General features: G+C 42.0%; 1 protein-coding gene across 1 annotated transcript in view; it reads left to right on the forward strand.

Annotated features, from left to right (window-relative positions):
* The window catches only part of SIPA1L2 (signal induced proliferation associated 1 like 2), a 922,756-nt gene that overhangs the window by 630,840 nt on the left and 277,347 nt on the right, over positions 1 to 14,569 (forward strand). Inside the window, exons 11-12 of the mRNA XM_030198133.1 lie at positions 2,841 to 2,941; positions 6,753 to 6,856. Of these exons, the coding sequence (XP_030053993.1) occupies positions 2,841 to 2,941; positions 6,753 to 6,856 (205 nt within the window). The remainder of the gene's footprint in view (positions 1 to 2,840; positions 2,942 to 6,752; positions 6,857 to 14,569) is intronic.

Raw genomic sequence — 14,569 nt, forward strand, 5'->3', positions numbered from 1 at the left:
GGTGAACAGGCATTTTTATGTTGGGTTGGTGGGGTATGCTCTTCTGAACAGGTCTGTCTTTAGTGCTTTCTGAAAATTTAGGTGGTCGAGCGTAGTTTTTATTGCTTTTGGCAATGTGTTCCATAGTTGTGCGCTTAGGTAGGGAAAGCTGGTTGCATAGGTGGATTTGTATTTGAGTCCTTTGCTGCTTGGGTATGATCGTGCAGATTTTGTGGTGTTTCTGGTTGGCAGGTCGATGAGGTCTGTCATGTATCCCGGTGACTCGCCGTAAATAATTTTATGAACAGTCGTGCAGATTTTGAAAGTGATACGTTCTTTGATTGGTAGCCAGTGCAGTTTTTCTCTGAGTGGTTTGCCGCTGTCAAAACGTGTTTTTCCAAATATAAGCCTGGCTGCTGTGTTTTGAGTGGTCTGAAGTTTCTTTATGATTTGATCCTTGCATCCCGCATAAATTCCATTATAGTAATCTTCGTGGCTTAGTACCATGGACTGTACCAGGCTACGAAATATTTCCCTCCAGAAGAATGGTTTTATGCGTTTGAGTTTCCACATTGAGAGAAACATTTTCTTTATGGTGGATTTCGCTTGGGTCTCTAGTGATAGGTTACGGTCAATTGTTACTCTGAGAATTTTCAGGCTGTCTGAAACAGGGAGGGTGTATCCTGGGGTGTTAATGTTTATGGGTTTCCATGTATTGTATTGGGATGAGATGATGAGACAGTGTTTTTTCTGTATTGAGTTTTAGTTGGAATGCATTTGCCCATGAGTTCATGATGTTTAGGCTTAACTTGTTTTCGTTGGTGATTTCTGCCAGATCATGTTTGTATGGGACGTATAATGTAACGTCATAAGCGTAGATAAATGGGTTGAGGCCTTGGGTGAATAGTGTCTTGGCTAGTGGAGTCATCATGAGGTTGAAAAGGATTGGTGATAGTGGTGATCCTTGCGGTACTCCGCAGCCTGGTTTCCACGGTGACGATATGTTTGTTTTTGATTTCACTTGATATGTTCTTGTGGTTAGAAAACCCTTATTCCAATTGAGAGTGCCACCACTGATTCCGAAGTATTCTAGGGGTCTTAGCAATATGTTATGGTTAACCATGTCGAACGTGCTTGACATGTCAAATTGGAGGAGGAGAATGCTCTTGCCTATTGCTATTTCCTGCTTGAACTTGATTAGGAGAGTGAGTACCACTGTTTTGGTGCTGTGTAGGGGTCGAAATCCTGATTGTGACTCATGTAGTATGGTAAATTTGTTTATGTAGTCATTGAGTTGTTTGGTCACCAGTCCTTCCATTAATTTGACTACTAATGGGCGGTAGTTGGTGATGTAACATAACATAGTAACATAGTAGATGACGACAAAAAAAGACCTGCACGGTCCATCCAGTCTGCCCAACAAGATAACTTTTTGTGTATACCCTACTTAGATTTGTACCTGTGCTCTTCAGGGCACAGACCGTATAAGTCTGCCCAGCACTATCCCCCGCCTCCCAACCACCGGCTCTGGCACAGACCGTATAAGTCTGCCCAGCACTATCCCTGCCTCCCAACCACCGGCTCTGGCACAGACCGTATAAGTCTGCCCAGCACTATCCCTGCCTCCCAACCACCAGCCCCGCCTCCCACCACCGTCTCTGGCACAGACCGTATAAGTCTGCCCAGGACTATCCCTGCCTCCCAACACCGACTCTGGCACAGACCGTATAAGTCTGCCCAGCGCTATCCCCGTCTCCCACCACCGGCTCTTGCACAGACCGTATAAGTCTGCTCAGCACTATCCTCGCCTCCCAACCACCAGTCCCACTTCCCACCACCGGCTCTGGCACAGACCGTATAAGTCCGCCCAGCACTATCCCCGCATCCTAACCACCAGTCCCGTCTCCCACCACCGGCTCTGGCACAGACCGTATAAGTCTGCCAAGCACTATCCCTGCCTCCCAGCCACCAGCCCCGCCTCCCACCACCGGCTCTGCCACCTGATCTCGACTATGCTCCTGAGGATCCATTCCTTCTGCACAGGATTCCTTTATGCTTATCCCACGCATGTTACCACCTCCCATGGGAGGGCATTCCAAGCATCCACTACTCTCTCCATGAAAAAATACTTCCTGACATTTTTCTTGAATCTGCCCCCATTCAATCTCATTTCATGTCCTCTCGTTCTACTGCCTTTGCATCTCCGGAAAAGGTTCGTTTGCGGATTAATACCTTTCAAATATAACATCTGTATCATATCACCCCTGTTTCTCCTTTCCTCCAGAGTATACATGTTTAGTTCAGCAAGTCTCTCCTCATACGTCTTGTAAAGCAAATCCCATACCATTCTTGTAGTTTGTTTTTTTCTAGGTGTCTTTTGGTATTGGGGTGAGCGGCATGTAACCTTTTTCTTGAGGATAGATACCCTGTTGAAGCATATACCCAATACACTACTTTTTTTTCTTGGGCTGTTACTTTGCCCTTTCTGTTTGTTTGTAGCGGTCCTTCATCTTCATTCAATTTTGTGATGATATAAATTCTATTTCAAGGCTTTGTGTCACTGCAAATTTGGTATATGAACCATCTAAGGCAGAGGTAGGAAAACTATGGCCCATGTGCCAAACCCTGCCCACAGGTGTCGTATTTCTGCCCACTTCCACACTACCAATATTTCTATTCCCTTGACCCACCACTATCTGTGCTGTTGACATCTGATGACAAGGCCAAGAGGAAAGCAAAGGCAGGAGTGTGCCAATGCTCATTCTAGTTATTCTGCTGTCGTCATTTCTCAGAGCACTGAATGTCTGCCTTTAATGACATGCCAACAAGAACGACAATTTTATTTATTTTTCTCTTGTAAGTTGCCAGTCTCCACTGTTGAATGATCACCAAGGCTCACATCACCTGGAATGCGAGGGAGCCAGAGACCAAGAGGAAAACATGGACTGTGGGAAACATACCGGTAATAATAAAGCATCGCCTGCTAATGACTTGGTAAAATGAATATTTGTTGGGTACTCTAGGGCTGCTAAAATTGTCCAGGTGTGCAAGGAAAAGGCACCAAGATTATTTACCCTTCATGCTGTCATTTGGAATTTACTGCAACTCCCAACAAGTTGAATTCCTGCCTGCCTTGTCAGCCTGGGTGAGGAATATCTTTGGTTCCATTCCTCTCCTTCCACCAAGAAGAAGTGGAGAATGTGACTGAAGTGTAGGAGATAAGGATATTGTATGCAGTTGTGTGCATCTGAAACCCTTTACTGCAATAAAAAAAAACATTGAAAATACAGACATACAGATATATTTTTACTTATATAAATCAAGATAAAAGAAGTGATGACGACCAAGGAGAGAGAGGAACATGACGTGGAGGGCATAATCAAATGCGAACGCCTATCTCCATGGGCGTCTATGTCCGAAAACGGGTACGTGAAGAGGCGGGACAGACCGTATTTTCGAAAAAATGGACGTTTTTCAGCTGGGCGTTTGTTTTTTTTTTTTAGCAATAATGGAAACTAAAAACGCCCAGCTCAAAAACGCCCTAATCCGAGCCATTTGGTTGTGGGAGGGGCCACAATTCGTAGTACACTCGTCCCCTTGACATGCCAGGACACCAACTGGGCACCCTAGAGGTCAGTGCGGTGGACTTCAGACAACGCTCCCACATGCATAGCTCCCTTACCACGGGTGCTGAGCCCCCAACCCCCTCCCCCCCAAAACCCACTACCCACAAATGTACAACAGTACCATAGCTCTTAGGGGTGAAGGGGGCACCTACATGTGGGTACAGTGGGTTTTGCAGACCTCCCGTTTACCAGCACAAGTGTTACAGGTAGGGGGGGATGGGCCTGGGTCCGCCTAGCTGAAGTGCACTGCGGTACCCACTAAAAGTGCTCCATGGACCTGCATAAACGCAGGCCTCTAGGACTTGTTGCTGCTATATAACATTGGCACACCAGTTGACACCTGAAGACTAATCTCTCCAAAAACGTCCTTTATTGGAATAAGCACGCTTACTCACAGTTAACTGCAGATCAGAGGTTGTGCCCCACTGGCAACGAGTCTCCCTGGTACTGAGATGAGCAGTAGGTCAGAGCTGGCAAAATGCTGTACAATGCCCTCTTTCAGCCACATTCAAGGTAAGAACTAAGTTCTGTAGCGTGGCTAACACGTGAAAGGGATCTAAAACTGGCTTACAAAAATGGCCACTACCTCATGGACTACCGGAAACAAAACAGGGCACACTCTGACCCAGTGAGCAGGGGGAAAAGCACCATGGGAGTAGAGCCTACCAACTACCAACATCGTGAGCATTTGCCACAAGCTAGTGGAATCACGGAGCCCAATACCCTACACCCACCACAATGCATTGCTGATGTGACTCTGCAGTGCGCATAACAGAAAAGGTGTCACACTCACCCGAGAGCCACATCAGAACCAGGATCGAACACATTCTGCTGTCATGGAGGTGGGTACGGCATTTGAGGCTGGCATAGAGGCTGGAAAAAAAGTTTGTAAAGTGGGGGTTTTTTTTGGTGGGAGGGGGTTAGTGACCACTGGGGGAGTCTGGGGAGGTCATTCCCGATTCCCTCCAGTGGTCATCTGGTCAGTTGGGGCACTTTTTTGGGACCTGTTCATGAAAAAAAAGGTCCAAAAAAAGTGACCCAAAATTGCGGTAAAAACACCTTTTTTTTTTGCTTATCAGCTAAAAACCCCCATCTCTCCTCGGTCAATAACCACGCCCCCAGTTCCGCCTTCACCACGCCTCCGACACGCCCACGTCAACTTTACCCGTTTCCGCGACGGATTCCAGTTGGAAACGCCCAAAATCGGCTTTCGATTATACCGATTTGGGCGCCCGCGGGAGAAAGACGCCCATCTCCCGATTTGGGTCGCAATATAGGCGTTTTTCTCTTTCGATTATAAGCTGGTTAGGAACACACCAAATTTGAAGACTTGTTGTCAATCCAAATAAGAAAATGACGTTCATAGAGGCCTGACATGGACTGTGATTCAGCAAGAAGTGCTTGTGTCAGAGGTCCTCGAATTGTGACATGCAGTTTCCAGTTCTGAAGAATAAGAATCCTCAAATATGCCTCAATGCCTTTTGTTCTTGCTGATAGACATCTCCTCTCTCAGTTAGTGATGGAATTCAATTAGCTACTGAAAGGATATCAAAGGTTTTGAGGATATTACTGGATTCTTCCTTAACTATAAACCCCAGATTAATAGTTTAGTTAGGAAGGTCTATTTTAAGATGAAGCAACTTCATTTGCGACGTTCTTATTTTCTGAGAGATCATTTTAGAATTTTGTTCAACTTTAGATTTTAGCTTTATTGAATTACTGTAATTCACTATATCTGGGTATAACTGCTAGGCTGATTTACAAAATTCAACTGATTCAAAATTCAGCTGCTAGACTTATCTTCTTCTGTATGTCCCGTAGCGACCATGTGACTCCCCGATTGGAGGAGCTGCATTGGTACAGGCTAGGATTCATTTTAAGGTATTATGCCTAGTTTTTAAAATTTTGGAAAGTAACTGTCCAGATAGATTGTCTCAATTATTGATAATTCTAAATTCCACCTTGACTATTAGGCGTTGCAATCAACAACTTCTGGCTTTTCCATCTGTGAAGTCTCCAGGCTTTATTTTCCCACTCTTTTTTGTTTCTGGCTGTACATTTATGGATTAATCTTCCTTTAGAATTATGTTTGATGAAGTATTTATTCATTTTGTAAAGCTATGAAAACATATGTTTTGAGTTTAATGGTTCTTAGGTTATGTAGTTTATCTTATCTAGTTTTTGTTTTTAATAGTAATCTTTTTATTGATTTTTTTGTACACTCCTGATGTTTTTTAATCTGTTTTCTTTATTGTATCTTGCCTTGAATCTCAAATTGAGGGAGTAGTTGGCAGGTGATAAGTCTGATATAACACAACACAACACAATTCAAGGACCTCTGACACAAGCACTTCTTGCTGAATCACAGTCCATGTCATGTCTCTGTGAATGTCATTTTCCTATTTGGATTAACAATAGCCTACAAATAGGTGGGAAAATGTGGGATACAAATGTAACAAATAAATATGTCTTCAAATTTGGTGGGCTCCTGCTCCTAATTTATGCATCTTCTCTCTCCTTGGTCATCACTTCTTTTTTCTTAACTGTCTCTTATGATAGAAGCGCCTTAGCTGAAAGGTTCTATTGTAATAAATATATATCTATATGTCTTTATTTTTTTATTGCAGTAAAGGGTTGATTAACTAATAAAGGATTGATTAGTTACTCTGCCACTATCTAAGGCAGAGGTTAGTTTTCTGTTTTCTCCCAGAATATTAAAATAAGATACACAGGTGTGTTAAAATGATTTCTTGTTCCTTAGGTCTAGCAAGACCTGGGTTTTTGAACAGGGCTTTAAAAAAAAGTTGATTTGCTTTAGGTGGTTTCTGAAACATAATTGGCAATTGGCTGTTTTCAATGAGAGCTATTTAATGATTTTTTTGTTGTATATGATGTTTTGCTGTCATTTTTGTTTTCTATTTTATGTATTATATTGAATTTATTTTTCTGCTTCTTTGTTACCATTTTGCTATATTTTTACCTTGAGAGAGGCATATGTGTGAAATACATTTGTATTTCATTGTAGGTTGCCAATACCCCCATCTGTGGGCTCTATATCTACAAATCTATTTTCTCAGTTTTTCTGTTTTAAATTGAATTCATTGTTGTGAGGTTTTAAAACAAAACTATCTTATATTTGTTTAGCAGAAACAAAATGGCATATACCATCCATGAAAATCTTAAGTTCTTATAAAGACCAAGCTCTTCAAAAAGAAAATTGTGGGAAGGATTCACCAAACAAACATACTTATGTAAGTAAGTCTTTTACTCAAAAGATTTTATTAGGCTGTTAAATATGTGAATCTAGCTCCGAGGAGTGAGAGCCAAAAAAGTGTTTAAAATTATAAAATATCATATTTTTTTAATGGGCATACATAAAAAATCATTTTCAAGTCATTTTTGGACTTCTTTCTAAATTTTAAGACATCAGTTCTTTTCACACATTTGTTTAATAAAGTATTTTCAGCGCATGTTAGAATGTTTTAATATGCATTATTTGGTTAACATATGAAAAATTGCATTACATTTTTTAGATGTGCTATCAAATGCACATCCCTAATATTTTTATTATATGTTGGCCCTTGATGTACTAAAGTATAATTATTTTTGTTTTGTTGGCAAAAGGAGCTGCTAGTGTTGTACAAATTGCCAGCAAATTTGTAAAAAACCCACAAAGTTCCCAGCATTTTGTGCTGAATAAAAGTGTCCTTTTATTCAGGTGATAGTTTATGCAAATTAGATATAAGCTACTGCAATATAACGTGCAAAATAGCTCATTAAGGGGGTAGTTATTAAGGTTAACGACCACCATAATGGCCATTATTGGCCCCTTTTTATTATTATTTAATAAGCATGACGACAACATTGCAAGCTACAACAGTTAAAACAAGAACAATAGAATGCATTCTAGCTAAATAAATGAGTCCAAACATACAATAACTTAATAAATTAATACCCCTTCAAACCCCTCAGCCAGCATCCCATTCATGAGAACCATTGAGCCACGTCTCTGTGATTGCAACAACATCTAAGTCTGCCTCCAACATCAGGGCTTGAAGGTCATGAACTTCATTGCTTAGACTACGAGCATTTGTGGCCATCGCTTTCCATCTATATTTCCTAGTATGTGTTTCAACATTAGTGATTTGGGGGTGTCTTTTCACTTTGGGTACCTTCATATCTTTTTGTTCCAACTTTATTGCTTTTTCCTCTGCCTCAGTTCTATTTTCAGGAGCATCACAGTGCTGTAATGGAGCAAATGAATTCTTTAGTGACAACACTTGTGCGGGTGGTTGCTTCTGTGTCACATGACGAAGTCTGCCTGAGCCTACTGTGAACCATCTGTTCTTATGTGGTTTTATTCTTTGAGGAGTGGTGAGAAGTTATTATTCTGTGCAGTCTTAGAAGCTGCTTTAATTGCATCCAATTCTTGCATTACTTTACTGAGCTCTTGTTTTAAACTAGATAGCTGAAGACAGGACAAGCTTTAAGTCTCCAGATGATTGGCCTTGAAACTAAAGCACCACAATTATTGCAGATAATAAAAGTCATCCTGATTGGTTGAAATGGGTATGAACAGGTGTACTATGTTGGGGTTAACAGTCTGCAAGACTGCCTGTGTATGATTGAGGAGTAAAGTTAATGAGGTTTGGTTTGTCTATAACTGAGTGGAAAACCCTGGGGTGGGTGGTATGTGGGGAGGGTGGGTGGGATTATAAGTCCCAGTGTGTCAGCTAAATGCTGTTATCAAGGAAATTCTCTAGATGGGACCAGAAATGGTACAGTCTGATCAAAGAATTTTCAATTGATTTAACTTTCAAAATTGCCCTAGAATATAACTTTCCTTTTGTAAATAAATCTAAAAATTCCCAATAATTATAGCAGTTTCAGCAATGTAAAATGCAACTTTAGAGCCACAATGCAATGCAATGCAGTTTGAACAGCCTGTCCTCTCTATCAGAGCTTGGCAGGAAAAGAAAGAAAGGGGTTTCACAGGGCAAATTAATTAATTAAGCAATAAGCATTAAATTAAAGAGAACAATTTTTTCATTGAAGTACTTCGCAAGTTTATCTGCAGATGGGATGTCTGTATTCGTGGTAGTGACCAAGTTGGTGTCTAGGACGTTGTTCATGAGTTGGTATAATTTCTTCATGTCTTTTTAATCTGTCCCTATTTTGGTTTTATAGTATGATCTTTTGGCCTGTCTTTTTGCGTATTTGTATTTTCTTTGTGTTTGTTTCCGTGTGTTGAGTGTATTTTCATCTTTTGTTTTATTCCATGCTCTTTCGAGTTTCCTGGTTTATGTTTTTAACTTTTTCAGTTCATCGTTGAACCATGGTGTCGAGTTATGCTTGCGTGAGGTTCTTGTTTATAAGGGCGCAATTTCATCTAGTATGCTTTTGCATCTTTTGTCCCATTCTATGAGGTAGTATATGGAGTCTGTTTGTGTTGATCACAGGTGTCCCCAGATATTTTAACTCAGCAAGCAGCTATAAGAACTATGTAGTTTTTAGAAGGTAAAACTGTCTCAAAGCGCTCATGGATATAAGTTATCTATAGAGCTGAACCGGATCGAATAGATCCTGTCTTCATCATAGGCACGTAAAAAAAACCTTCAAAAATGGAATTCATCCCACAAACTTTTACATGTGGTTCCACTATCCATTGCTGATGCAAACTACATTAACTTTGTCTGTAACTGTAAGCTGCAAGCTGAATGGTACATTGAATGTGCTACAGCAGCAAAAAAGCACTTACCTGTATGGCTTGTATCTACAGGCTAGTCTTGTGCCTGTGTCCGCTGCACATATCTATGTGCAGTGAGTGCACTGTCTGCTGCTGCGGCAGTTAAACTGTTCTCGCCCCAAGCAGACGGTGGACAGCGTTTCGTTTTTGCTGCATCAGGGTCTTGGAGGCTGAAGCGCTGCTGCAAACAGAACAGATATGATAAAATTATTACATCCTAGCATTCACATTCATTCTCATTGTACCTTATCCCATAACTTTAAAGTACCACTAATCAGTCAGACAGCAACCATAGACAAGTGCTGTACAACATCAATTACGACAGCTCTTGCCTAGTAGCAGGGGCTTATAAATACTTGCAGTGACGTCAGACACTGAATTGAAGTGTCACCAATCACATAGCAGGCCGCTCAAAATTCAGGCCACTCCGACCCGACTCCAGCCCTACAAGACAAGATTTTTCATCTAACTAGCAATGCTTATGCAGCAGGAGTATTAACCCAAAAGGAATTTCATTTCCTGAATACTACGTATCCTAAAATTCTGGTTCTCTATACACTGCCAAAAATTCATAAAGCTATGCAGTCGGGATTCACTTTTAGAGCCTCTTTCTATGTTTATAGACTGCTTTTTACAACCGCTAGTCAGCACAGGCAGACAGGGCCGGTCTTAGGGCGAGGTGACCGCATAGGGCCTCGCGCTCAAGGGGGCCCCACGTGGCGCATCTGAAGTCGCCCCGCCCCGACCGCCCAAGCTCCAGTCCCCCTGCCCTCTGAATTTTAAGTTACCTCATTGTCGACGTCGGAGCGGCCGCCCGGCAGGTAGCAGCAGCCGTGAAAAGCGTGCGAGCTGCTGGGCGGCGCTTCGGAAGCCTTCCTTTCCCTTCCCTCGTTCAGCTCTGGTCCGACCAGAGCTGAGCGAGGGAAAGGAAGGCTCCCAAAGCGCCGCCCAGCAGCTCACATGCTTTTCACGGCTGCTGCTACCTGCCGGCCACTCCGACGACGAGGTAACTTAAAATTCAGAGGGAGGGGGGCCTTGAAGCTGGGTGGGAGCTGGGTGGGGGGGACCTTGGAGCTGGTGGGTGGGAGGGAGAGAGAGAGACAGGCCTAGGAGCGGGGAGGGAGGGGGGCCTTGGCGCTGGTGGGTAAGAGGGAGAGAGAGAGAGACCGGCTAGCCAGCCTTGGAGCTGGGAGGGAGGGAGGGGGGCCTTGGAGATGGGTGGGGGGTCTTGGAGCTGGTGGGTGGGAGAGAGAGAGAGACAGGCCTTGGAGAGAGGGAGGGGGGCCTTGGAGCTGGTGGGAGGGAGAGAGAGAGACAGAGACTGGCCAGCCGGCCTTGGAGCTGTGAGGGAGGGAGATGGGGAGCCCTGGGGATGGAGGGAGGGGTGGCCGCCCTGGAGCTCAGAGGGAGGGGTGGCCGGCCCTGGAGCTAGGGTGGGGGCGGGGCTAGGATGGGGCCCCATCAGATTGGTCTGCATAGGGCCCTGCACTTGCTAAGACCGGCCCTGCAGGCAGATCTTATTTGAAGGACACCACACATTTTTTACAAATACTGGAAGCACAAAGCTCCAACACCTCCAATGTCATTATGGCAACTTTGGACGTCACTGCACTCTATACTGTTATCCCGCAAGATGAAGCATTAGAAGTCATTGAAGCATTTCTGGACACCAGAACAGCACAGAGAGTACCTACATCTTTTATTGTAGCTCTCACTGATTTAGCCATGAAAAACAACTTTTTCTTCTTCAATGAGGTGTTATATGAACAAACATCGGATGTTGCGATGGGTGCAACGATGGATCAGTCTATCGCTAACCTTTTCTTGCAAGCCTTCGAAAGTAAATGTGTATATACCACCAGCTGAAGTAAATTTGTGGGTCCGCTACATCAACAACATTTTTTTCATATTGTCGGGTGATGTAGCAGGGCTCACTCAGTTTGTCGTCTATCTCAACAGTTGTCACGCTCGGATTCAGTTCACCCTACATTATGATTTTTGCAGAATCTCATTCCTGGATGTTCTAGTCAATAATACAGACACTGGCTTTACCACCATGACATTTCAAAAGAATACTGATAGAAACACGTTTCTTCACTACGGAAGCTGTCACCCTTCATCACTTAAGAATAGCCTGCCTTTCTCTCAATTTTTGAGACATCATAGAATATGTTCCGCCGACCACGACTTTAAACAACAATCAAGGACACTACGTACGAAGTTAAAGGCTCGGGGATACCCCCAACATGTGATACAAAATGCTTATCGTTGAGCCCGTTGTAACCATAGGCATCTTCTTCTTTCTCCAAAGCCAAAGGTTGACACCAGCTTTGAAGATACTTTGACTAACTTGATGCAATACAACTCTGCATCACCACGTGTGATGTCAGCTATACGTAAACATTGGCCTGTTGTATGCACCATGCCAGTGTTCAAAGATCACCACATCCGATTTGCGTTCAGCAGAACAAGAAATTTGAAAGAACTGTTAAGTCCTGCAGTTTTACCAGTGGATCAGGAGGTTGGCATTTTGAAACCAGGTCATTTCAAATGTGGGAGTTGTTCCTTCTGTTCTATTATGAACGAAGGTCCAGTGTTTACCAATCCAGTGGATGGAAGAACATACACATTGAAAGCGCACACTACATGTGTTTCCTCCCATGTTGTTTACTGTCTAGAATGCCCTTTCAAGAAGATCTACGTATGCCAAACCTCCAGACAATTATTCATTCATTTGGCAGAACATAAAAGTGCGATATGCAGCAATAAGATTGGGGTGCCACTGGCATCACACTGCACACAACACACACATGATTTTTTCGATCTGAGATGTCTGGTATTACAAAAGATTTTCTCTTCGACCCGGGGTGGTGATCATCGCCAGGTTTTATTACAGCATAAACAGAGATGGATTCATAAACTCCATTCCCTTGATCCAACAGGTCTCAATTTACGTATTGAATGGAGCCAATTCTTTTGAATTTTGAGCGGCCTGCTATGTGATTGGTGACACTTCAATTCAGCGTCTGACGTCACTGCAAGTATTTATAAGCCCCTGCTACTAGGCAAGAGCTGTCGTAATTGATGTTGTACAGCACTTGTCTATGGTTGCCGTCTGGCTGATTAGTGGTACTTTAAAGTTATGGGATAAGGTACAATGAGAATGCATGCGAATGCTACGATGTAATAATTTTATCATATCTGTTCTGTTTGCAACACATTATTGTCTACATTAAATGACTATGGCTTTGATATTGAATATTTGAAAGCAAACTTGATTTTGTTTTGTTCTGATGGTGCTAATACAATGCTGGGAAGAAAGTCTGAAGTAGCTGCAAAGTTGTTAGCAAAATTTCCTAAAATCATCATTTGGCACTGTTTAAATCATCGATTGCAACTATCACTTGACGATTCAATATCTGAAATAAAGCAAGTAAATCATTTAAAAATATTTTTAGATAAAATATATTCCATTTATCACCAATCTAATAAAAATCAAACTGAGCTGCAAGCTATAGCTAAAGAACTTGAACTTGAAATTATTAAAATTGGTCGAGTACTAGGGCCAAGATGGGCAGCATGTAGTTTACGAGCTGCTACTGCTGTGTGGCGTGCATGTCCTGCATTATATGTGCATTTTTCCCATTCTGCTTATTCTGGTTTGGCAAAGAGATTGGCTAACATAAATTTCTTGCAAGACCTTGCTTTAATGATTGATATTCTTGAGGAATTTTCATTACTTTCAACTGCATTGCAGTCAAGATCAACTAACATCCAAAAAGCACACAAATTGATCAAACGTACCATAAGAGCTTTAGAAAATTTAAGGATTGGTACTGGAAAGCATGAATCTCAAATTGAGGATTTGATTAAGGTCAGATAAGTTTAAAGATATTCTATTTACTAAAAGTAGTAAATTCATTGCTCTTCCAAGGAATGTGTTATTAGAATATGTAATTCAACACATGAACTTGCGTCTTTTACCAGACAGAAACAATGATGAAAGCATTGTTAATATTGACTGTTTTGATGTGCTAGAACCATCTGCTTGGCCTTATGAAGAATTAACTTCACCATGGATAGCTGGTGAAGAGAAATTGTGTCATTTAAATGAAATGTGGAGGAGTGGCGGACTTTGGTCCTGAGGGACTGAGTTTGATTCCCGGCTCAGGCAGCTCCTTGTGACTCTGGGCAAGTCACTTAACCCTCCATTGCCCCATGTAAGCCGCATTGAGCCTGCCATGAATGGGAAAGCGTGGGGTACAAATGTAACAAAAAAAAATTTTTTTAAGTATGACATTGACTTGAATGATTTTCGAGATTTTGTAGACAGTAATCTAGAATCAAAAGATGTTCCAGTTCCTTCAACTATCCAGAAAGCTAGAAAAATAGCTAGCACTATTGCAGTCAGTAGTGCTGAAGCTGAAAGAGGTTTCAGTTTAATGAATGTAGTTTGTACAAGGGTGAGAAATAGTCTGACAGTAAATCATATATCACATTTAATGTCAATAAATTTATTGGGAAAAGAGTTAGCAGATTGGGATGCAACTCCATTTGTTAAATCTTGGATGAATAGCAAACATAGGTTGGCTACAGATACAAGAGTGTGGCAAAAATCAACAAAGCATTGTGTGAAAATCAATTGGCCATTTGGAATTTACAGTAAAGAATATTGTATTTTTTTATATTGTTTGTAAATTGGTTGCTACAGAGATCCTTTGTACCAATAATGTATAATAAAAGTACATGTTAATACTTTACCAGCTAACTCTCTCCCTGGGAATAGCCAGCTCTGCAATTTGTGGGGGGGGGAGGGGGGCGGCGCAGAGGTGGATGGGGGGGCACAGAGGTGGATGGGGGAGAGAGCCTGTTGTTAAAAATTTACCAGCACACCACTTCATACAGATAAGTGCTTTTTTGCTACTGTAGCACATTCGATGTACCATTCAGCTTGCAGCTTAGATTACAAGTATAGACAAAGTTAATGTAGTTTGCATCAGCAATGGATAGTGGATCCACATGTTATGTGCCTATGATGAAGAGAGGATCTGTTTGATCCGGTTCAGCTCTATAGATAATTTATATCCATGAGCTCTTTGAGGCTGTTTTTCCTTCTAAAAACTACATAGTTCTTATAGCTGCTTGCTGAGTTAAAATATTTGGGGACACCTGTGATTTATTCTAGCGATTTGTTGTTCCCATACCCCTTTATCATCTA

The sequence above is a fragment of the Microcaecilia unicolor genome, chromosome 3 (genome assembly GCF_901765095.1).
Source record: "Microcaecilia unicolor chromosome 3, aMicUni1.1, whole genome shotgun sequence".
Lineage (NCBI taxonomy): Eukaryota > Metazoa > Chordata > Amphibia > Gymnophiona > Siphonopidae > Microcaecilia > Microcaecilia unicolor.